The following is a 23099-nucleotide window of genomic DNA, read 5'->3' as shown; positions in this document are numbered from 1 at the left end:
GGTGTGTGCTATCACATATGCACGAGAGCCCACAACCCCAATTCTATGCCTGGGTAGGCCGAAAACAGCTTCCTCTGCCCCCCAGAGGCCCTCCGGAGGCCAGAAATGGCCTGTTTCTCAACTTCTGGCGGGCCCAGGAGGCTTGTGTTTTGCCCTCCCCAAGCTCCAAAGGCTGGGAGGTAAAAACGCTCCCCCCTGGAGCCTCTGTGCAAGCCAAAAATCAGCTGGCTGGCACACACATGCATGTTGGAGCTGAGCTAGGGCAATGGCTCGTGTGCCAGCAGATATGGCTCCGCGTGCCATCCGTGGCACCTGTGCCATAGGTTCGCCATCACTGCCTTACAGTATAATCTACTTCACTCAATTGGAGGACAAAATGGGAAGAATGACATACTGTGTTTCCCGGAAAATAAGGCAGCGTCTTATATTAATTTTTGCTCCCAAAGATGTGCTATGTCTTATTTTCAGGGGATGTCTTATTTTTTTTCAATTAATTGTATCCTATATTCTGCTGTAGCAAAAATGCATCCAAACATGCAGCCGCATGTTGGATGTGTATTGGATGTGTTTTAAAACTAATTGATGCAGCGTTTGGGGATGCAATTTACGGACAGCAGTGTTATATATGTTCTGTTCAGGAATGTTGCGAAACAAAAGGTCTCCTACGTGTTACTTTCGGGGGATGCCTTATATTAGGCAATTCTATGAAACCTCTCCTATGTCTTACTTTCGGGGGTGACTTATTTTCGGGGAAACAGGGTTGTATTTACTGCTGTGTGTGTATGTTTGTGAGTGTGTGTGAATTTATCTCATAAATATGCACATTGGTACAGAGTATATTCTAATAAATCCATGAAACCAGCTTTGCTTCAGAGTCCCTTCCCAATTTTGAAGCACAATACCACATTTTTATATAACAAATTCAGTTTATTATATATAAATCGAGCTACATAAGGAAAATATTTTCATATCATTCTTAGCCGAGGTTCATTCTTCAGTTACCTTCTTTTCAACATCCTATTGTTCAGTTTGGACCCCAGGGTCCTGCTCATGCTTAGCTAGGGGATAATGGGAACAATAGTACTCTGCTATTTATACTGTTGATGATGTTACCTAGTCAGGAAATGAAACATTTGCAAGAAAAACAGCCCAGTTCAGAAAACACCAAGGGCTCCACAGTTCACCTCTAAGCTACAAATATTCTCTTTTATTAATACCATCCTGTCATAAAACTCTTCCATTCCCTCATTGGGATATGTAAGTTCTGCATACAGTCGTAGGCTTTGGGAATTAAAGATAAATATTTTACCAGCATGGTATGGAAATTGGCTCCAGCTTGTTTGCTATAGGATTCCTAATCTGGGGTCATGGTTTTTATTTTATCTGCTCTTACGCATTTCTCTGAGTTCATTTGGGTTTACTGAACTCAGTGTTCAATAATGAATTCAATTGCAATCAGCCTGTTCGTTCTTTTATTTGCTTGCTGCAGTCTCTTGGGCCCAAGAGGAATATTTTCTAAGCCTAAAGGGTGCTATGGTTCCAAAAAGTAAAAACTGCTAGCTAGGGACTTCATGGTTCAAATTTATCTAGCCACAAGTCTTAGTAAACAGTTCTTGGCATTGTTTTCCAAGGCAGTTTCTCTCAATCTACTATGGTATATTTTATTTTGATCCCACCTTTGTTTTTGTTTTTTAAAATAAACAATTCAAGCATGCAAACATATCTAATGCACCTTCTTCCTCCTATTTTCCCAACAATAAACCCATTGCGATGTGAACTGGCCTGAGAGAGAGAGAGAGGCTAACTCAAAGTCATCTAGCTAGCTTTCAAGCCGAGGATGGGATTAGAACTCAGGGTCCTCTGATGGTGATTATTATTATTATTATTATTATTATTATTATTATTATTATTATTATTATTTAGATTTGTATGCCGCCCCTCTCCGCAGACTCGGGGCGGATCACAGCAATAATAGAAACAATATATTACAAATCTAATAATTAAAAATCATTTAAAAACCCCTTATTAAAAAACAAAACATACACACAAACATTTATTTATTTGATTTGTATGCCGCCCCTCTCCGTAGACTCGGGGTGGCGAACAACAATAATAAAACAACATATAACAAATCTAATATTTAAAATAACTAAAAACCCTTATTAAAAACCAAACATACAAACAAATATACCATGCATAACTTGTATAGGCCTGGGGGGGAAGGAATATCTCAATTCCCCATGTCGGACGACAGAGGTGGGTTTTAAGGAGCTTGCAGAAGGCAAGGAGGGTGGGGGCAATTCTAATCTCTGGGGGGAGCTGGTTTTAGAGGGTCAGGGCCGCCACAGAGAAGGCTCTTCCCCTGGGTCCTGCCAGACGACATTGTTTAGTCGACGGGACACGGAGAAGACCGACTCTGTGGGACCTAACCGGTTGCTGGGATTCATGCGGGAGAAGACGGTCCTGGAGATATTCTGGCCCGATGCCATGAAGGGCTTTCTAGGTCATAACCAACACTTTGAATTGTGACCGGAAACTGATCGGCAACCAATGCAGACTGTGGAGTGTTGGTGTAACATGGGCATACTTAGGGAAGCCCATGATTGCTCTCGCGGCTGCATTCTGCACGATCTGAAGTTTCCGAACATTCTTCAGAGGTAGCCCCTTGTAGAGAGCGTTACAGTAGTCGAACCTCGAGGTGATGAGGGCGTGAGTGACTGTGAGCAGTGAGTCCCGGTCCAGATAGGGCCGCAACTGCTGCACCAGGCGAACCTGGGCAAACGCCCCCCTCGCCACAGCTGAAAGATGGTTTTTTAATGTGAGCTGTGGATCAAGGAGGATGCCCAAGTTGCAGACCCTCTCTGAGGGGGTCAGTAATCCCCCCCCCGGGTGATGGACGGACAGATGGAATTGTCCTTGGGAGGATTAGCCCAAAGTCATCCAGTCAGCTCCCATGCCTAAAAGTGGGACTAGAATTTACAGTCTCTGGTGATTGACCTAAAGTTCCCCAACCAGCTTTCATGCCCAAGGCAGGACTACAACTCACAGTCTCTGAATTTCTATCCTAGTCCTTAACCACGAGGCCAGTGATGGCAAACCTGTGGCACATGGAGCCATATCTGAAGGCATGCGAGGTGTTGCCTTGTGTCACCTCAAGCAGCTGATTTTCAGCCTTCTTTTTGGCCATTTTTGTTCCATCCCAAGGCTTCAGGAAAGCCTCCTGAACCCTGGAACGGCTAAAAATGGCCCGACAAGCCTACCAGAAGTCCAGAGGCTTCTGTGGGGCCGATGTGCATGCGCAGGGAGGCAAGGGGATTGTGGACATGTGCAGTGGGCAGTGTGAGGGTTGTGCGCATGCACGCAGGCCCAGGGAAGGGCACTGCATTATGGATGTAGGTACCCAAGCCAAAAAAAGGTTTGCCATCACTGCACTACACCAAACTGGATAAAGGAATATTGCAGATTAATTCCTCTAGGATATGTGCCTTTACTTGCTCTAGGCTTTGAATGAAATTTCCCTTCTGTTTAAAATCCTGTATTTAGAGCAGAGGTCTTCAAACTTGGCAACTTTAAGACTTGTGGACTTCAACTCCAAGAATTCTCCAGCCAGCTATGCTATGCTATGCTGGCTGGAGAATTGTGGGAGTTGAAGTCCACAAGTCTTAAAGTTGCCAAGTTCGGGGACCCCTGATTTAGAGGATTGTTTGATGAGTTTAACCATATGATTCATGGAAGAAATATTTTTGGGGAAAAAAATACAGGGGAAATTGAGTTGTTCGGGATAGCCAAAAGAATTCTGATGCTCACTTAGTGAGCAACAGATAGAAATAAATAAAATATACACCTATGCATTGTGAAGAATGCCAGCTGTAGCATTTCAATACGACAGCCCTGCCTTCTCTTTTCCCTTTGGTTGACATCTTTTCTTAATATTAATCTTCTCGTTTCCATTCTGTCCCTTTGGACTTCCAGGATGTCTCTCAAGCTTGAACAAGGAAAAGGAGGCAGATCTCATTGCTGAAGGAGACCATTACTGGTCAGATGTTCGACAAGCACGTATTTCGGATACAACTCTTTTGGGGAAGAGATGATATTGCAAATATGTTGGCTCTGGAAGAAGGAGGAGGAGAAATTATCCCAAAAAAAAATTGGTTGAAAGGCAAGTAGGAACTTTATCCAAAGTAATACACACATAAGCATAGAGGCCCCTTTCTTCAGATATAGTTTTTTATATCTATTATCTATCTATCTGTCTGTCTGTCTGTCTGTCTGTCTGATCTATCTGTCTGTTTGTCTGTCTGTCTTTATCTATCTATCTGTCTGTCTGTCTGTCTGTCTTATCTATCTATCTATCTGTCTGTCTGTCTGTCTGTCTTATCTATCTATCTGTCTGTCTTTCTGTCTTATCTATCTATCTGTCTGTCTGTCTGTCTGTCTATCTGTCTGTCTGTCTGTCTGTCTTGTCTGTCTGTCTGTCTGTCTGTCTTATCTATCTGTCTGTCTGTCTGTCTTATCTATCTGTCTGTCTGTCTTTATCTATCTATCTATCTATCTATCTATCTATCTATCTATCTATCTATCTATCTATCTATCTATCTATCTATCTATCTTTATGGAAGGTAGAAAAATGTGTGAAATAAAAAGTTAAGTATTTCTTCTCAACTCAAATTCCTTGAGAGAAAGAAACATTTCTAGACCACAAACCACCAAGTAGTTAGTGCAATTAATTATGCAAATGAAGGGTGGGGGGTTTTTTGGTGCAGATGGCACAAATTTGCTGTTTGTAAAAATGTGCTTTTTGTGCCTCTGATCTTTGTTGGAACGAGGAACCTGTATGACAAGAATTGGAAGTTACATTTTCAAAATTGGTTACTCAAGCAGAGTTTCTCAACCTTCACAACTTCTAAGATATATGGACTTCAACTTTCACAATGCCCAAGCCAGCATCCACTGATTATTTGCAATAAATAACAATAAATAGAATCTGAACATCTGGCTGACAAACCGAAATGATGATAATAAATAATACCCTATCTTCCATATGCTTCCATATCTGCCTATCCTCAGTCCTTAGGAAGGACCTGATAGGTGGATAAAAATGGCAAATCCAGTCTATAAACACCTGTCCGATGATGCAATGAATCATAATAAATAATAAAAGGTTCTTCCAGCCAAATGATTCTCAGCTTTCTTCTCTCCTCCCCTCTTCTCCCTTCCATTCATTTCATTCCATTTTTATAGGTAGTCCTCAACAGTTAATTTAGTGACCATTCAGACTTACAACAGCACTGATAAAGTGACTTATGACCGGTTTTCACACTTACGACGGTTCCAGCATTTCCATAATCACGTGATCAAAATTTGGATGCTTGGCAACTGACTCAAATTTATGACAATTGCAGTGTCCCAAAGTCAAGTGATCACCTTTTGAGATAAACTGATGAGTAGTCAGGGGGGAAGTCAGATTTATTTAACAACTGCATCACTAACTTAGCAGCTGTAGTGATTCACTTAATTACTGCGGCCAGAAAGGTCACAAAATGGGGAAAAATTCACTTAATAAATGTCTCACTTAGCAACAGAAATGTTGGGTCCAATTATGGTCATAACTCAAAGACTACCTCCATTCTATTATATTATCTTCTCTTCCATTCCATTCTTTCTCAAATATCCCAATAAAAGAACCGAGGTGGCGCAACAAGTAGAGTACAATACTACAGGCCACTAAAGCTGACTGTAGATCTACAGGTCAGCGGTTCAAATCTCATCACCAGCTCAAGGTTGACTTAGCCTTCCATCCTTCCGAGGTGGGTAAAATGAGGACCTGGATTGTGGGGGCAATAGGCTGCGTCTGTTAATAAGTGCTATTGCTAACAAGTTGTAAGCCGCCCTGAGTCTAAGGAGAAGAGTGGCATAAAAAAATTGAATAAATAATAAATAAATGAAATCAATAAATTTAATATTAACCGCTCCAAACTTGACTGTAAAAAATACAACTTCAGTAACTGAGTTGTCGAAGCATGGAATACATTACCGGACTCCATAGTGTCATCCCCAAACCCCCAACACTTTACCCTTAGATTATCTACAGCTGACCTATCCAGATTCCTAAGGGGTCAGTAAGGGGCGAGTACAAGTGCACTAGAGTGACTTCCATCCCCTGTCCTATTGTTCTCCTATATCTCCTATACCTTTCTTCTATTCCTATATCTCTTCTTCTCTTCTTTCATTGATATGTTCTATTCCTATATCTTCTTTTCTATTATTTCTAAGATATATTTTACTATGAGTATCTCCTCTATAACCTTCATCATGTATTTTACTATGTGTAGATAGATATATACCCATTAAAACCCTCATTGTGTATTGGACAAAATAAATAAATAAATAAATAAAATAATAAAGTAATCTGAACGTTGATCCTTAAGGCAACTTATTTTTTACTCCTCACCATCATAGCAATCAGGCATCTTCAACACACCATCAAAACAACGGCTTTCAGCTTGAAAATTACAGGTCTCATTCCGACTTCGGCAGAAAAATGTGATAGATTCACCATGGTGTACAAAGCCATTTGTGATCTCATAGGGCCAAACTTTCTGTCCATTATAGATCATACGGCTCCTTTGGGCAACGATGGGACAGCGAGCTGGAATGGAAAACAAACAAGGAAAGGAGTCATCTGGAAGGGCAAACAAACCTCGGAAGTGGAATTTGATGAGAAGTTGATAAAATATTCTATATAACAGGAACAGGAGGGGGTGAGAAAGGTAGATTCATTCATTCATTCATTCATTCATTCATTTATTTATTAGATTTGTATGCCGCCCCTCTCCGTAGACTCGGGGCGGTTCACAACACAATAAAACAGTTCATAACAAATCTAATAATTAAAAAATTTAAAATATTTTAAAAACCCCATTATTAAGCAGACATACGTACAAACATACCATACATAAATTGTATAGGCCTGGGGGAGATATCTCAGTTCCCATGCCTGATGACAAAGGTGGGTTTTAAGGAGTTTACGAAAGGCAAGGAGGGTGGGGGCAGTTCTAATCTCTGGGGGGAGCTGGTTCTAGAGAGTCGGGGCTGCCACAGAGAAGGCTCTTCCCCTGGGGCCCGCCAAATGACATTGTTTTGTTGATGGGACCCGGAGAAGGCCCACTCTGTGGGACCTAATCGGTCACTGGGATTCGTGCGGCAGAAGGTGGTCCTGGAGATATTCTGGTCCGATGCCATGAAGGGCTTTATAGGTCATAACCAACACTTTGAATTGTGACCAGAAATTGATCGGCAACCAATGCAGACTGCGGAGTGTTGATGTAACATGGGCATACCTCTACAGTAAGGCTGATGGGACCAGGTTCCATTTTTCAGGCAGATGACCCTGTTGGAGCCATCTAGTAAGAAGTCCTTCTGACATAGGTAATAGATTACAGTTCCTAGAGGATATTCAGATTGGTGCACTGCCACCAGTGTTGCCTGTGGAATGTTAGGTGGCCGGGAACAGGTAACAGCTGATGAGAGAAAAAGGAAGTCTTAGATAAAGTCTGCAAATTAAACGGATGGGTTAATTCAAGGTCAATGGAAGAGAACTCATACGGATCTCTGAAATGTCTATTCAGATGAAAAGATATGTAGAAGGGAGTCATGGGTTAATGATTAAAAGGATAATAGCACTAGCAAAGGTATTTAGCGTTATATACACCTCTCCATAGTGCTTTACAGAACTCTCCGAGCAGTTTGCAAGTGGCGGTACATTGCCCCGTAACAATTTGTGTCTTCATTTTACCAATTTTGGAAGGATGGATGGTTGAGTCAACCTTGAACTAGTCTGGATCGAACTCCTGGCAGTGGGCAGAGTTAGTTAGATGTTGCATTGTAGCCAGGGAAGGGCTACCAAAATTTTTACGACCACACTGTGGGTGTGGCTTATGCATTTTCTTTCAACATCTTTCAGTGCAAATTGGGTACGCTTGGGTGGAGCTCCATTTTCACTACCCCACTGTGTCCCCCCCCCCGTTCGGGCAGTAGCCCACCCCTGATTGTAGCCATTGCGCAACCACATCTCTTATAATATATATATCTTATATATTGATATATGCCTTATAAGAGCTGTGGTAGCGCAATGGCTACACACAGGTTTCTTAAATCTGGTCTTTCAGATTTATATCTCTCTGTACGAAAATGGACATGGTGGTTGATCCAGGTGTATATGCCTGGTCACCCTTATGTAAAGTTTGTGATTCGACATACTGTATTACTATTATGGCCATGAAACAGAATATTTCTACCTGACCACATTTAAGAAACTTGAAAGAAGTTATCATTATCTTCCCCTACTGTTGTTTCTTGGCTACTTACGATGGCAAGTTGGAGCATTGTCCGACCATTCCTCATTTTCTTGGCATCGGAGTGAATTGGACCCCTGCAACCAATATCTATAGAGCAAGGGTGAAAAAAAAGAAAAGAAATATGGCACCATCAGGGAATAATTATTCATACATTCATACTTTCAAAAACACTACTTACAACCATTTCAAATACAGTAGTCCCTCACCTATCGCTGGTGTTACGTTCCAGACCCGGCCGCGATAGGTGAAATCCGTGATGGGGAATTTATCGACTGATAGTACTTATTTAAGTATTTATATTGTAATTGTTTGGTAAGTTTTCATTGTTTTAAGTGTTTATAAACCCTTCCCACACAGTATTTATTTTAGATACAGTATTTAAATACAGTATTTACAATTTTAGATATATTTTTTTTGAAAAACCTGCCGATCGAGTTCGGTGGGCTGTTTAAATCTGCCGATCGGCTTCCTCAGAAACCCGCGAACCAGCGAAGATCCGCGAATGATTTTTCTCATTAATATTTCTTGAAAACCCGCGATGAAGTGAAGCCGCAGTAGGTGAAGCGCGGTATAGCGAGGGACTACTGTACACCACTTACAAACCTACACGGCTTAGGACCAGAATTATGGGACCTCATGTCTCAGTGATAGATTAGGTTGTACAGAGTTGGCTCCCATCGGCCAAACAATGCCGGCCAATGGGGCCACAGGGCAGAGCCTTCTCTGTCATGGCCTTGATCCTCTGGAACCAACTCCCGCCAGTGATTCGTACTGCCCCCACTCTCCTAGCCTTTCAAAAAGAGCTCAAATCACATCTACGTCGGCAGGCCTGGGGGCGTTAAGCATTACTATGTATGAGTGTTGGTTGTCTGTTGTTTTATTGGGATAATTTTTTTTGTGCTGTTATTATGTATTGGGGAAATTTTAAATTTGTATTATACTCTTATTATTGTAAACCACCCTGAGTCTGCAAGAAGAAGGGTGGACTATAGATTTATTTATTTATTTATTTATTTATTTATTTATTCATTTATTCATTCATTCATTCATTCATTGAATTAATTAATTAATAACAATGACAACAACAACAATAATAATTTGTTTAGTGACGATTCAAGATTACAATGGCACTGGAAAAAGTGATTTACGACTGGTTTTCATCTTGACTTAATATTTTAATTTCTTTGGTTTTAAATGCTTTATTATTTTAATTACTTTTATTTATAATTTTAATTTATTTACTTGTTTTATAACTGTATATCACACTGTAGGGGAGATTGGTGGCATACAAATGAAATAAATAAATAAAATACATGAATAAAACAGGGGTGGGTTCCAATTTACCTCTCCGCTGGTTCGCTTCCTTCCGTGCCGTTGTGGCTGCACAAGCATTGCCTGCTGCACAGCCACACAAATGTGTACACACAGTGCAGAAAAATCATACACACACACACAAAAAAACCCAAGCCGAAAACAAGATGGTGGCACATGTGCAGTGCTTGGAACTCAGGAAAAAAATTATCCAATTTTTTAAAAAATATTTTAAAAAAATATAGAGTACTAGACTCACCCAGGTTTGCATGTATACAGCACTTCCTTTCCTATGGTGTAAGGACCATTTTCGTGGTATCCATTTTCAGTCTCAGGTGGAGGTCTGCAAACATTTGCAAAACTCAAAACTTCTGGAAAAGAAGAGCACAAACTGCAGGTCAGGGATAGGTAAAGTCAATTAGGTCAACCATTAATTAGCCTTTTGATGGAGGTATTGATGCCTTCATCAATAGCTCCATGGGCTGCGAAAAAAGCAGCAGCAACCAAGGCAACAGTCAGAGACAGGAAATCTGAATCCAAAGGAGAAATTTAATTTGACTTGACTTTTCCTAATTTTCTTGAATGTAAAAGTAGGGAGAGGGAAGACATGTTCAGACTTTTGTTCCGGCTAACTTGTAATAAAATTAGTACAGTGTTCCCTCAATTTTCACGGGTTCGAACTTCGCGAATAGCCTATACCACGATTTTTCAAAAATATTAATTAAAAAATACTTCGCGGTTTGCCCCCCCCTATACCACGGTTTTTCCCGCCCGATGACATCATATGTCATCACCAAACTTTCATCTTCCTTTAATAAATATTTTTTTAAATAAACTTTAATAAATAAACATGGTGAGTAATAATCTAAATGGTTGCTAAGGGAATGGGAAATGGTAATTTAGGGGTTTAAAGTGTTAAGGGAAGGCTTGAGATACTGTTCATAGCCAAAAATAGTGTATTTACTTCCGTATCTCTACTTCGCGGAAATTCGACTTTCGCGGGAGGTCTCGGAACGCATCCCCTGCGAAAATCGAGGGAACACTGTATTAGCATTCATAACTTTGGTTTCCTGGTTGGGATTCTTTCAGAGTTGGGGATCAAAGATGGCTTTGGACTGGATAAAGATTTTTGAACAAGACCCTGACTATCAGATTGGTTGTACTGAGTAATTATTAATAATGAGGAAATAGTACCTTCACAGCGTGGAAGGACACTCCACTTTCCGTCTCCTTGACAACGGCTGACTGACATTTCTTGTCCATCCTGTATTCTATATCCAGACTGGCAGGTCACTGTCATGAAGTCTCCAAACCCTTGGGATTCCTGAGCCAAGTGTGTCTCGGCATTATCAATGGACACAGGCCACGGACATCTTAATGCTTGGATGAACACAAAAAGAATGACATGGGCACAATCAGGAAGGATCTAGTCCAGTGATGGTGAACCTATGGCACGGGTGCCACAGGTGGCACACAGAGCCACATCTGCTGGCACATGAGCTGTTGCCCTAGCTCAGCCCCAACATGCACGTGTGTGCCGGCCAGCTGATTTTTGGCTCACACAGAAGCCCTGAGAGGGCATTTTTGGCTTCCAGAGAGCCTCCAGGGGGATGGGTGAGGGCCTTTTTACCCTCCCTCAGCTCCAGAAAAGCCTCTGGGACCAAGGGATGGTGAAACACGAGCCTACTGGGCCCTCTAGAAGTTGGGAAACAGCCATTTCCAGCCTTCGAGGACTTCTGGGGAGCGGGGGAAGCTGTTTTTGCCCACCTCAGGCATTGAATTATGGGTGTGGGCACTTGTGCATGCGCAATAGAATGAGCCCACGCTCTTTTGGCACCTGAGGGGAAAAAAGGTTCGCCATCACTGATCTAGTCACTTATACCAGTTTTTCCCAACTGTGGCAACTTGAAGATATATGGACTTCAATTACCAGAATTCTCCAGTCAGCGTTCGCTGGCTGGGGAATTCTAGGAGTTGAAGTCCAAATATCTTCAAGTTGCCAAGGTTGGGAAACACTGACTTAGACCACCAAGGATAGAAGACTAATACAGGGGTGAACTATTATGGCTACTTTATGACCCGAAGATTCAATACCCAGAATTCCTGAGCTTCCAAGGCAGCGGTGAAAACTATTTACCTCCCCTACTGGTTCGGAAGCGCTATCGTCATGCACATTTTTTCACCCTCTGCGCATAGGCAGGCTTTGCGCATGTGCAGATGGTTAAAGAAAGAAAATGGTGATGTCTGAGCAGGTAGGCGGAGCCTAATGGTGCCACCACTATCAGTACACCTGAACTGAGTCAAACCAGTAGCATTTCACCCCTGCTCCAAGGTATTCTGGGAGTTGAAGTCCACAGGTCGTAAAGTGGCCATAGTCGTCTTCCCCGATCTAATGGTTGCTTGCTGGTTGCTTCGAAAGACAAACATGGGAGATTCCTTGTAAGATAAGGAACGGTGTAACGAAAGGAAACCTCAGAAGGGCTTTTACTTTGGCAGGATGTTCTGCCCTCCTCTCAGAGGCAAGTAATTCTTTACTCACCACCATATTTTAGATGACCGTTCAACGTTACAATGGCACTAAAAAAATTGACTTGTGGTCGTATGAGCAAAATTTGGGCACTTGGAAACTTTTATGTGTTTTTGACAATTGCAATGTCCTGGATTCGTGTGATCGCCATTTGTGAACTTCCGACCCAGCTTCCAACAAGAGTGCTGAAGGAATAAACTTACAGCCAGGTGTGGGTTTTGATTATACTCGCTGCCAGCTTGCTTCCTCATACACCCCACTAAAAACCCAGCTTCTGCACATGTACGGAAGCAAAAAACAAGATGGCGGTGCATATGGTGACACTGAGAAAGCTGGTTCAGAGGTGTGGCAGGCCTGGGTCACTGTCGGTTCCAGTGACCCAGGCCCCAAAGTTATTTCTGGTTCCATAGAACTGGTCTGAACCAGGAAGAACCCACCTCTGCTTACAACTATTTGTTTAGTGACAATCTGAAATCACCACACACTGAAATTAGTGACTTATGACCTGTTCAAGGTTGACTCACCCTTCCATCATTCCAAGGTTGGTAAAATGAGGACCCTATAGCTTATGACTGAATCTCGCACTTACGACCATTGCAGCATCCTCCTGGTCACGTGATAAAAATGCAGATGTCTGTACATCAACTCAACTGTACATGGGGGATTTGAGACATCTTTCCCCCAGGCTTATTATAATTTATGTTTGGTATGTATGTGCTGTTTGGTTTTTAATTATGATAGGGTTTTTAGTTTTTTTAATATTAGATTTGTGCCATTATAATATTGTTTTTATCATTGTTGTGAGCCACCCCGAGTCTTCGGAGAGGGGCAGCATACAAATCTAATTAATAATAATAATAATAATAATAATAATAATAATAATAATAATAATAATTATTATTATTATTATTATTATTATTATTATTATTATTATTATTATTATTATTATTATAATTAACTCCCAGAATGCATGGATGGATGGATAATTCTGGGAGTTGAATCCAACACATCTTAAAATTGCTAAGTTTGAGAAATATTGCTGCAAACTATTTCAGAATCCCGGGCCCCTAAAAGTAGTGTCAGTATATGCCTACCTGGAGAAATGCAGCTCATTCCACATTTACCGTCGCATACACACTTTCTGGTTTTTGAACACTGGCGGCGTTCACAGCTTCTCTGACACACATGTCCTATACGCACTGCAAAATTCTTTTTCCGTGAAGGACAGTTGGTTTCAGTGATGTTCCTTGCTGGAGAAAGTAAAAAAGAATAAATGTTTATCAGATGCAATTAAAAGAGATTGGAAGGGGCCATGCTTGGACTCTCCAAGCAGCACACAGGAGAAGCATCAGGCCAAGGTAACTCCTTCTTGCTAAAAAGCTTATGCTGAACAACTGGCCTCCAGCTTCACCTGCATCTTCAACAAATCACTAGAGTTGTGCTATGTTCCTTCCTGTTTCAAACGCTCTACTATCATCCCAGTGCTGAAGAAGCCCTCCATCAAGGAACTGAATGACTACAGACCAGTTGCTCTAACATCTGTAGTTATAAAAACCTTTGAAAGGCTAGTGATGTTCCATTTGAAAACCATCACGGATCCACTGTTAGACCCCCTGCAATTTGCATACCGAGCAAATAGATTGGTTGTTAATATGACTCCGCACTACATCCTATAACATCTTGAATCTCCAAAGACCTATGCACCGTCCTCTTTGTAGACTTCAGCTCAGCTTTCAGTACCATCATTCCAGATATTCTTCTAACTAAACTAAATCAGATAGCTATACCTGGTCAGATTTGTAAATGGATTATAAGCTTCCTAACAGAAGGGAAGCAGCAGGTGAAACTAGGCAAAATCACATCAGATACCTGTGCAATTAGCACAGGAGCCCCCCAGGACTGTGTGTTCTCTCCACTTCTCTCTATACACCAATGACTGCATGTCAAAAGATCCTTCTGTTAAAGTACTAACATTTGCAGATGATAGTGATTGCAGTAATGGGCAGCCAAAATTTTTACAGCCACACTGTGGGTGTGCCTTATTTTGCGGGTGTGGCTTAATGGTCATGTGACTGGGTAGGAGTGACTTGCCGGCCATGTGACCAGGTGGGAGTGACTTGAACAATCATCATTGCTCAAGTGAACTGTGAAGTCCTTGACTTACAACCTTACCAATGTTGCTCGCCGGGGTGACAATTTGCTTCGCATTTCCCGCGCTCTCCTTCCTGGGTCACACACACCCACCTCAGGCTGGGTAGCTAGGTGAACGGGTGCTTCCAGAAGCATAAATGCTGCCAGCGCTGCTTCCACCCACGCCTTCTGCTTGCACCTCAGGTGGGAGGTGGCCGCGTGAGGCTGGAAGGGAGCGAAGCAGGAGAGAGGGAAGCTCGTCTGAGGCCAGGAAGGAGGAAAGAGGAAAAAAGCAAAGAGCGCAGACACAGTAGGAAAAAAAGGAGAGCTGAGCCCAGACCAGTAATCCAGGAAGTGACAGCCACTGATCATCTGGAGCTGCACACACATCTTCATTCATTCATTCATTCATTCATTCATTCATTCATTCATTCATTCATTCATTCATTCAGTCCAATACATAATACACATTGAAGAGAAACATATGTAATAATATAAGTAAAGAAAAGAATAGAAGAAAAGATACAAAAGTATAGGTGAACATATTTGAAAGGAAGAAAAGATAAATGAGATAAGGAGAGACAATTGGACAGGGGACGGAAGGCACACTGGTGCACTTATGCACACCCCTTACTGACCTCTAAGGAACCTGGAGAGGTCAGTCGTGGATAGTCTAAGGTGGAACTGTGTTCCACCCTGTCCTGCCTGCTGCCCACCCCTGAGTGGTTGGTCTCATTTGAGACAATGAGAAATCTGCATTTAGATGGGAAGTTGAACAACTAACCTTGTGGTGCAACCGGAGTGTGAACTAAATACACTGAAAACTATAGAAATGGTGGTAGGTTTTTAGGAGAAATCCTCCTATACTACAATCTCTTACAATACTGGACAACACAGTATCAACAGTAGAGATCTTCAAGTTTCTTTGTTGTTGTTAGTTGCAAAGTTGTGTCTGACCCATCATGACCCCATGGACAATGTTTCTCCAGGTCTTCCTGTCCTCTATAAAGCCCCTGGAGTCCACTTAATTTCACGCCAACTGCTTCGGTGACTCCAACCATCTACCCCATTCTCTGTCGTCCTGTTCTTCTTTTGCCCGCAATGGTTCCCAGCATTAAGCTCTTCTCCAATGAGTCCTCCCTTCTCATTAGGTGGCCAAGTTTCTGGGCTCTATCATATCTCAAGACTTAAAATGGATACCTAACATCAAAAACATCATTAAAAAAAAGCACAACAAAGCTCATTACCGGACTCAATAGTGTCAACCCCCAATCCCCTACACTTCTCCATTAAACTCTCCACGATTGACCTCTCCCGATTCCTCAGAGGCCAGTAAGGGGCGTATATAAGTGCACTGTTGTGCCTATCGTCCCCTGTCCAATTCTCTTTTCTTACCTCTTTTATCTTATATATTCTCTCCTCTATATATATTCTCTTCCTATCCACTTCCCTTCTTTTTACTTCCTATCTTTATATATATATTCCTAATGTATATTCTCTCTCATATGTATTGTATATTGGACAAAGAATAAAAAAAAAAAAAAAAAGCATGCTCAAACTGCCCAAGGAGCTTTTGAGGAATTATTGAGTCTGTCATCTGCACCTCTATAACTGTCTGGTTTGGCTCTGCATGCAAACAAGGCAGACACAAAATCCAATGGATAATTAGAACTGCAGAAAAAACAATTGCTATCAACCTGCCTTCCATTGAGGACCTATATACTACAAGAGTCAAAAAGAGGACTTTGAAAATATCTACAAACCCCTGACATCCTGGACATAAATTGTTTCAACTTCTACCTCAAAATGACATTTTAGGGAACTGCACACCAAAAAAACTAGATACAAGGACAGTTTTTCCCCCAAATGCCATCACTCTGGTAAACAACTAATTCCCACAATACTATCAAACTATTTACTAAGACTACAGTAGTCCCTCACCTATCGCTGGTGTTATGTTCCAGACCCGGCCGCGATAGGTGAAATCCGCGATGGGGAATTTCTCCTCCTTCCCAGCTCTTTCTACAACCCCAAGCACACCGCCGCCGCCGCCAACCACTAAGCGCACCTCCAAAGACTGCCTTCTTGGCACTGGCGAGGCGGATTGAACGAGGGGACGGGCCTCCGCCGGAGCTCAGTCCCCGCCCCGCTCATCATTCGCCCAGCCGCGGGCTGGTTGGCTTGTCCTGCCCTTCCAAACTTCTAAGCGCCGTATCTGTGCCAACGCTGACTTCAAAACCCGCGATGAAGTGAAGCCGTGGTGGGTGAAGCGCGATATAGTGAGGGACTACTGTATATTACTTTTATTCTTCTCACCCTTCCTATTATCTGTCTCCTTCCACTTATGACTATAACAATGTTGCTTGTATCTTTACGATTTATTTTTATTGTTTCCTAGTATGTTTGATTGTTTATTAGTAACCCATGACTATCATTAAGTGTTGCATCTTATGATTCCTGATGAATGTATTCTCCACATCCTTTTATGTACACTGAGAGCATATCAGTGGGGGATTGCTACTGGTGTGGCCTGGATCTACGAACTGGTGGGGATGGGATTTGTAACCCATTACTGGAGCATATACACTAAAGACAAATTCCTTGCGTGTCCCATCACAATTGGCCCCCCAAAATTTCTTTTCTATTCTATTCTGTTCTGTTCTATTATATCATATTCCATTCCATTCCATTCCATTCCACTATAGATATCTAGATATAGATATCTAGATACATATACAGTAATACCTCATGATACGAACTTATTTATTTATTATTTATTTTATTAGTTGGACTTGTATGCCGCCCCTCTCTGAAGAAGAAGCAATTTTTTCCCATAGGAATCAATGTAAAATCAAATAATGCGTGCAATTGGGGAAACCACAGGGAGGCCCCACGGAGGCTTCTCCCTGCCTTTTCTGGTCCTGTTTCCTCCCAGGAGATTCTTAGAGAGGCCCCACAGAGGCTTCTCCCTGTCTTTTCTGGCCATGTTTCCTCCCAGGAGATTCCTAGAGAGGCCCCATGGAGGCTTCTCCCTGCCTTTTCTGGCCCTGTTTCCTTCCCGGAGATTCCTAGAGAGGCCCCACAGAGGCTTCTCCCTGCCTTTTCTGGTCCTGTTTCCTCTCAGAAGATTCCTAGAGAGGCCCCACAGAGGCTTCTCCCTGCCTTTTCTGGCCCTGTTTCCTCCCAGGAGATTCCTAGAGAGGCCCCACGGAAGCGTTTCCCCACCTTTTCTGGCCCTGTTTCCTCCCAGGAGATTCCTAGAGAGGCCCCACGGAGGCGTCTCCCCACCTTTTCTGGCCCTGTTTCCTCCCAGGAGATTCCTAGAGAGGCCCCACGGAGGCTTCTCCCTGCCTTTTCTGGTTACAGTTTCGGAGGCTCGGGTTTGTAAGTGGAAAATGGTTCTTGAGAAGAGGCAAAAAAATATTGAACACCCGGTTCTTATCTAGAAAAGTTCGCAAGTAGAGCCGTTCGTAGGTAGAGGTACCACTGTATTTCATTATGAACTTAGAAAACAAGAGAAAATAGTGTGCCATTTGGCATTTTCAAATCTAGATGAGGCATTTGGGAATGATGGGCACTGTAGTGCAGAGGCCAACAGAACAAAAGCTAGAACAGAAAACTGTCAGGAATTAAACTCTCTATAACTATGACTTTGCCCCCAAATGGGCTTTCTGGTGGGAAGCGTGATTGGGCTTTTTCTCTCGATCCTGGTGACACACAAGGTAATATTATGTGTTTGGGCTCATTTCCTCTTTGTGTACTTTTTAAATGTCCCTCAGCTGAACCTTTTAAGCTCTGCCTCATTAGCCTGTTGTTGGCTTTGATTCATTCCCCCCAGAGCAGGTTCCTGCAGATTTTCCAAGAAGAAAGACGTCAAGCTGAAACTTAATCTAAATTGAAAAGAAAGAAAGCCAAACTCAAACCAAAGCTTGTTTCCCCCCTCTACACACACACAGTCTAGCAGAAGGCACGAAGGTGTGAACAGGACACGAAGGAACAAAAATTGGATTCCTGCGTGATAAACATTGCTTAAAAGCAGAATGCCACGGATATCGTCTGGATGGTCGGTTGTATAAGCTAGAAGGGTAAATAAATAAATAAAAACCAATAGTAAAAAAACAGCCACAGAATCCTTCCTGATCCGCTGTGCATTTTAATTTTGGCATTGGTGATTGGAATTTATTTTCAGCTTCTTCACTGGTTGAGATGAGTGGCCGTACAAATTATTATTATTATTATTTTTATTTTTATTACTTATTAGGCTTGTATGCAGGCTCAAACTCAACCCTGACAAGACGGAGTGGCTATGGGTTTTGCCTTCCATCTGTCAGTCCATCACCCTGGGGAGGGAATTGCTGAACCCCTCGGAGAGCGTCCACAACTTGGGCGTCCTCCTCAATCCACAGCTCACATTAGAGCACCATCTTACAGCTGTGGCGAGGGGGGCATTTGACCAGGTTCGCCTGGTGCACCAGTTGTGCCCATATTTGGACCGGGACTCACTGCTCACAGTCACTCATGCTCTCATCACCTCGTGGTTCGACTACTGCAACGCTCTCTACATGGGGCTACCTTTGAAAAGTGTTCAGAAACTTCAGATTGTGCAGAATGCGGCTGCGAGAGCAATCATGGGCTTTCCCAGACATGCCCATGTTTCATCATCACTCTGCAGCCTGCACTGGCTGCCAATCAGTTTCCGGTCACAATTCAAAGTGTTGGTTATGATCTATAAAGCCCTACATGGCATCGGACCAGAATACCTCTGGGACCATCTGCTGCCACACGAATCCCAGTGACCGATTAGGTCCCACAGAGTTGGCCTTCTCCAGGTCCCATCGACGAAACAATGCCGTCTGGCGGGACCCAGGGGAAGAGCCTTCTCTGTGGTGACCCCAACCCTATGGAATCAGCTCCCCCCAGAGATTAGGACTGCCCCCACCCTTCTTGCCTTTTGCAAACTTTTGAAAACTCATTTATGTCACAAGGCATGGAGGAATTGATATCTCCTTAGCTGGTCTTTGATTTTATGGATGGTGTGTTTGGGCTGTATGACTGTTTTTAATAGGGGTTTTTTAAAGACTGTTTTAACATTGGATTTGCATATGATGTTTTATTGTTGTGAGCCACTCCGAGTCTTCGGAGAGGGGTGGCATACAAATCTAATAAATTATTAATTATTATTATTATACAATACAAAACAGTCTATGTACAAATCTAATAATTAAAACTATGACTAAAATCCCATTGTCTTAAAACACAATCCATATTCCACGATCACTGAATAAATGAATTATATTTTTTTTAAAAAAATAATGGGGTGTTAACTCAAGTTCCACACCAGGTTAGTCATTGACTTACAATCATTTGTTTTAGTGACTTTTGTTGCAACAGCACTGAAAAAAAACCTAACACAACTCTTTCTCACACTTTTGGTTGCAGCATCTCCAGGGTCACCTGATCAGAATTCAGATGCTTGGCATATTTATGACGGTTGCAATGTTCCCCGTGTCATGTGATTATCGTTTGCAACCTTCTGACAAGCAAAGTCAATAGGAAAGCTAGATTCACTTAAAAACCGGGTTACGAACTTAACAACTGCAGTGATTCACCGAACAACTGTGGAACAACACAGGAGGGAAGTGTTTTTAATAGGAAAGTGAACACAAGAACAAGGGGGCACAATCTGAGGTTAGTTGGGGGAAAGATCAGAAGCAACGTGAGAAAATATTATTTTACTGAAACAGTAGTAGATGTTTGGAACAAACTTCCAGCAGACGTAGTTGATAAATCCACAGTAACTGAATTTAAACATGCCTGGGATAAACATATATCCATCCTAAGATAAAATACAGGAAATAGTATAAGGGCAGACTAGATGGACCAGGAGGTCTTTTTCTGCCGTCAATCTTCTATGTTTCTATGAATAATTGCAGAAGAAAGGTTGTAAAATGGGGCAAAACTTAGTTAACAACTATCTCATTTAGCAACATAAATTTTGGGCTCAATTGTGGTCATGAGTTGAAGACAACCTGTAATCATCTTTATTTCGAATATTTCCAAACTCCCTTTTCTCGGTGTGTTTCCGGAGTTCTCTATCACTAAGAAGGCAATGAATTATTTAAAATCTAATACAAAAATGAAAGAAACTTTTAAAAGTTCAGAAATAAATATGCAAATTGTATTATACATATATACATATATTTTCAATCCCCACAAAAGCTAAAAAGTAGTTCAGTTCCCCCAGAGGCCAATAGATGTGGACTTTCTCACTCTTCTAATTCAAAAGCAGACTTTGGTCTCCTCTAAGATTAAAGCTAATGTCAAAATTTTTCTTTTTCGGTTTTCTTCTGAGAAAAGGAAGCGGAAGAGAGATGACAGGGAAAGGCTGTCTGCCACTAAATCAAACATGCTCCAATTTCGGAGAGGAATTTATTTATTTATTTGTCTGTCTGTCTGTCTGTCTGTTTATTTATTTATTTATTGTATTTGTATGCTGCCCCTCTCCGTAGACTCGGGGTGGCTAACAACAGTAATACAAAACAGCATGTAAATCCAATACTAAAACAGCTTAAAAACCCTTATTTGTAAAACCAAACATACATACAAACAAACAAACATACCATGCATAAATTGTAAGGGCCTAGGGGGAAAGAATATCTCAGTTCCCCCATGCCTGACGGCAGAGGTGGGTTTTAAGGAGCTTGCGAAAGGCGAGGAGGGTGGGGGCAATTCTAATCTCTGGGGGGAGTTGGTTTCAGAGGGCTGGGGCTGCCACAGAGAAGGCTCTTCCCCAGGTCCCGCCAAACATTGTTTTGTTGACAGGACCCAGAGAAGGCCCACTCTGTTGGACCTAACTGGTCGCTGGGATTCGTGCGGCAGAAGGCGGTCTCTTACTTGTCCTATTAGGAATCTTCCATGAAGAAAGAACAGATAGGCCTTAACTTACAACCGTTCATTTATTGACTATTCAAAATTACAATGCCACTGAAAAAAGTGCTTTATGACGGGTTCTTGCATCTAAGGCATCAGTACCCCAAGGTCATGCAATTAAAATTCAGTTTTTTTGGTAACTGCCCCAAGTCTTCAGAGAGGAGCGGCATACAAATCTAATAAATAATAATAATAATAATAATAATAATAATAATAATAATAATAATAATAAACCATCATAAATGTATTTATGATGGTGGCACTATGCTAGGGTCACATGACCTCCATTTGCGGACTTCCCAGCTGGCTTCCGCCAAACGAAGTCAACGGAGGAAGTCAGGTTTGCTTAATGACCACACGATTCATTTAACAACTGCAGTGATTCACCTAACATCCATGGCAAAAAGTCATAAAATGGGGGATGACTCACATAATACCTGCTTTGCTTAGCAATGAAAACGTTGGGTGTAATTATGACCATAAGGGAGATGACTTTTTGTAAAGAAAAACATGTTTTTCCACCTTGCTCTAAGAACGTTTTGGATATCTCAAGAGACATTTCAACTTTGGGGTCTTCCAAACTGAATGATAGTGATGTTCAGCCAAGTTGGTACTGAATATTTTCAAGAAGGTGACCAGCCACATCCTCAAGTAGGGTGCAATCCAAAATTCAGTGTCCACCATTTTGTTTTTACATTATTCTGGTTAAAAGATACTTGGAACTCAACATGAGTGAGCTACGCAGCTTAAGGACAAAAAAACCCCTACGTTTTTTGCTGGGGGGAATGGTGTTGTAGAGTTACTGATAAAAGGCTGACAGCCAAGGTTGAAATCCAGCAGATTCTGACCAGTTCTGGAGAACTGGTAGCAGAACTTTTTAGTAGATCGGGGAACCAGTACCTGAAATTTTGAGTAATTGGAGAACAAGTAAATACCACCTCTAGCTGGTCCCACCACTATCTATTCTCTGCCTAACGACTCCTATGAAATGGAGATTTTACAGTATCCTTCCACTGGAGTGGGGAGGGAATGGACATTTTGCAGTATCTTCTTCCGGCCACATCCGTCAAGCCAAGCCACGCCCGCCAACCCCACAGAACCAGTAGTAAAAAAAAAAAGCATTTCACCACTGTTGACAACTAGGAATAACCTGGAGGAAATAATTTATGGGGAAAGAGAATTATTATGAGAGTCTAGCAAACCCCTAAGTAGCTGGTAGAAAGTGTGAAACTTGCTGAAAACTTTTTCTGCTCTGTCAGTTATTAAAAGGGATTGAATATAAGGTACCGTAGGTGGCAACTGAAGAACAATTTTGGAGGCTAGGAGAAGTCAGAAAGTATGGAAGAGGGATAGAATAGTGTTACTGGGAAGGAACTGTCTCATCTATTACAACACCAAAGTACAGGAACTTTACATTGCAACACTTCCTAAAAGTACAGGAAGTCCTTGACTTATGACCACGATCGAATCCAAAGTTTCCATTGCTATGCAAGGTAGTTGTGAGTTTTGCCCCGTTTTACGACCTTTCTTGCCAAAGTTGTCGCTGCAAGTTAATAAATTAGTAACAAGGTTGTTAAGTGAATCCGGCTTCCCCATTGACTTTGCTTGTCAGAGAGTCACAAAAGGTGATCACGTGACCCCGGGACACTGCAACTGTCATTAATGCAGGTCAGTTTCCCAGCTTCTAAATTTTGACCACGTGACCATAAGGATGCTGCAGCAGTTGTAAGTGTGAAAAAATGGTCCTAAGTAACACTTTTACATCCCTTTGTAACTTTGAATGACCACTAAATGAATGGTTGAAAGGGCTACCTGTGGTTTTATCCTTACATGCCACTTGACGT

The 23099-nt window shown here is 42.0% G+C and overlaps 1 protein-coding gene across 1 annotated transcript in view; it reads right to left on the bottom strand.

Moving 5' to 3' along the window:
• Positions 1-2040: 2040 nt before the first annotated feature.
• Positions 2041-23099, bottom strand: part of LOC139153659 (beta-2-glycoprotein 1-like) — a 28695-nt gene continuing 7636 nt past the window's right edge. The window contains exons 2-8 of the mRNA XM_070727889.1: positions 13290-13445; positions 10863-11048; positions 9928-10039; positions 8368-8444; positions 7341-7520; positions 6452-6649; positions 2041-4110 (exon numbers count right to left, since the gene is read on the bottom strand). Of these exons, the coding sequence (XP_070583990.1) occupies positions 4031-4110; positions 6452-6649; positions 7341-7520; positions 8368-8444; positions 9928-10039; positions 10863-11048; positions 13290-13445 (989 nt within the window). The 3' untranslated portion in view covers positions 2041-4030. The remainder of the gene's footprint in view (positions 4111-6451; positions 6650-7340; positions 7521-8367; positions 8445-9927; positions 10040-10862; positions 11049-13289; positions 13446-23099) is intronic.

This window comes from Erythrolamprus reginae, chromosome Z (assembly GCF_031021105.1).
Source record: "Erythrolamprus reginae isolate rEryReg1 chromosome Z, rEryReg1.hap1, whole genome shotgun sequence".
NCBI classification, from domain to species: domain Eukaryota; kingdom Metazoa; phylum Chordata; class Lepidosauria; order Squamata; family Dipsadidae; genus Erythrolamprus; species Erythrolamprus reginae.
This window is presented reverse-complemented; position numbering and strand designations above follow the sequence as displayed.